General features: G+C 36.4%; 1 protein-coding gene across 1 annotated transcript; it reads left to right on the top strand.

Moving 5' to 3' along the window:
* The first annotated feature begins 573 nt into the window (after positions 1 to 573).
* Positions 574 to 963, top strand: LOC132148549 (guanine nucleotide-binding protein G(I)/G(S)/G(O) subunit gamma-T2-like). Its single transcript, XM_059557238.1, has 2 exons — positions 574 to 659; positions 815 to 963. The coding sequence occupies exons 1-2, from the start codon at positions 576 to 578 to the stop codon at positions 938 to 940; spliced, it is 210 nt and encodes a 69-aa protein (XP_059413221.1). The 5' UTR covers positions 574 to 575; the 3' UTR covers positions 941 to 963.
* Positions 964 to 1342: the final 379 nt, after the last annotated feature.

Here is a 1342-nt window from a genome sequence, read left to right as displayed (position 1 = left end):
GAATTTGGCACCTCAGTCAGAATTTAATGAGAAGAGAAGTAGAGTTTTTAAATTGATAACTAAAAAAACCTCTTGTTGCAAGAGCTGCTTAAATTCTTATGTACTGTTATTCAGTTATCGGGAGAGAGAGAGAAAAAAAACTGTATTTACTCAGTTTAAAGTTTCAAGATATCAGTCAATTTACAACTCCGGTTCAACTGATCTTTATCTTCATTATTAGTTTAGTATTATATAAATCAATCATTAAACCGGTTCTACTCACTTCTGAGCATTAAAGCCTGTTTTTTTTCAGTGACACACAACATAAGCATTTCAAATGAATTGTAACATGTCCCATGTGTCATACAGCTTTAAAAAGTAATGTGTCCTGATCTTTAAGAATAAATCTTGGGGCATTAAACACTGGGATGTATGCTGGGATTTATATCACATTCCTCCCGTTACATTATGATCATTATTTTTCATATTTTTCAGAGGTATTTAGAAATGTGATCTTTAAAAAATGTGTGTGACTGCCACAGATTAAAATGAACGTGAACATGTTACTTTTACTTTTTTTCTACGCTCAGGGTACGATGGCGCGGGATATGTCTGATAAGGAAATCCTGAAAATGGAGTTGGAACAACTTCAGAAGGAAGTGAAGAACACTAGAGAGCCTGTTAGTTTCTTTGTTTGCTGATTAGATTAAAAGCCTGAAGAAGAACTTTACATCGTGCCACCCTTGCATTTCTTTTTGTTTATTAAACATTTAGAATTTTTAACGAAGGGACCATTAGGAGGCCGCAGTCTGACATATTTTCCCTCTTTCCGCAGGTCTCTAAAACTGCAAAGGAGATTTGTGAATGGGTTGAGGCCCAAGCTGCAGAAGATCCTCTCATAAAAGGAGTTCCTGAGGACAAAAACCCCTTCAAGGAGAAGGGTGGATGCATAATAACTTAGCACATGTGATTTCCTGTGGGTGGAAAATTATAGGTGTTTTAATCTGTGCAAATGAGAGCTGTTTAACAGTCTGTTATCTGAACTTGAATGAGGAGTGAACACATTGTGCTTAGCTTTTAGACATCATAGAGACTTAGAGAACATAGAGAACAATAAGTTCCTGTGGTTCAGTGGTAGAGCATTGCGTTTGCAGTGCAAAAGGTCATGGATTCAATTCCCAGGGAACACACATACTGGTAAAAACAACAACTGTATATCCTGGATGCACTGTAAGTCGCTTTGGATAAAAGCATCTGCTAAATGGATAAATGTTATTACTTGAACTTACAGAGTCATACTGATGATTAAGAAAGGCAGCCCTCTCGAAGCAAACTCATTGTAAATAAAACTGCAAACTTCGGA

This window comes from Carassius carassius, chromosome 9 (assembly GCF_963082965.1).
Source record: "Carassius carassius chromosome 9, fCarCar2.1, whole genome shotgun sequence".
In the NCBI taxonomy this organism is placed as follows: Eukaryota; Metazoa; Chordata; class Actinopteri; order Cypriniformes; family Cyprinidae; genus Carassius; species Carassius carassius.
This window is presented reverse-complemented; position numbering and strand designations above follow the sequence as displayed.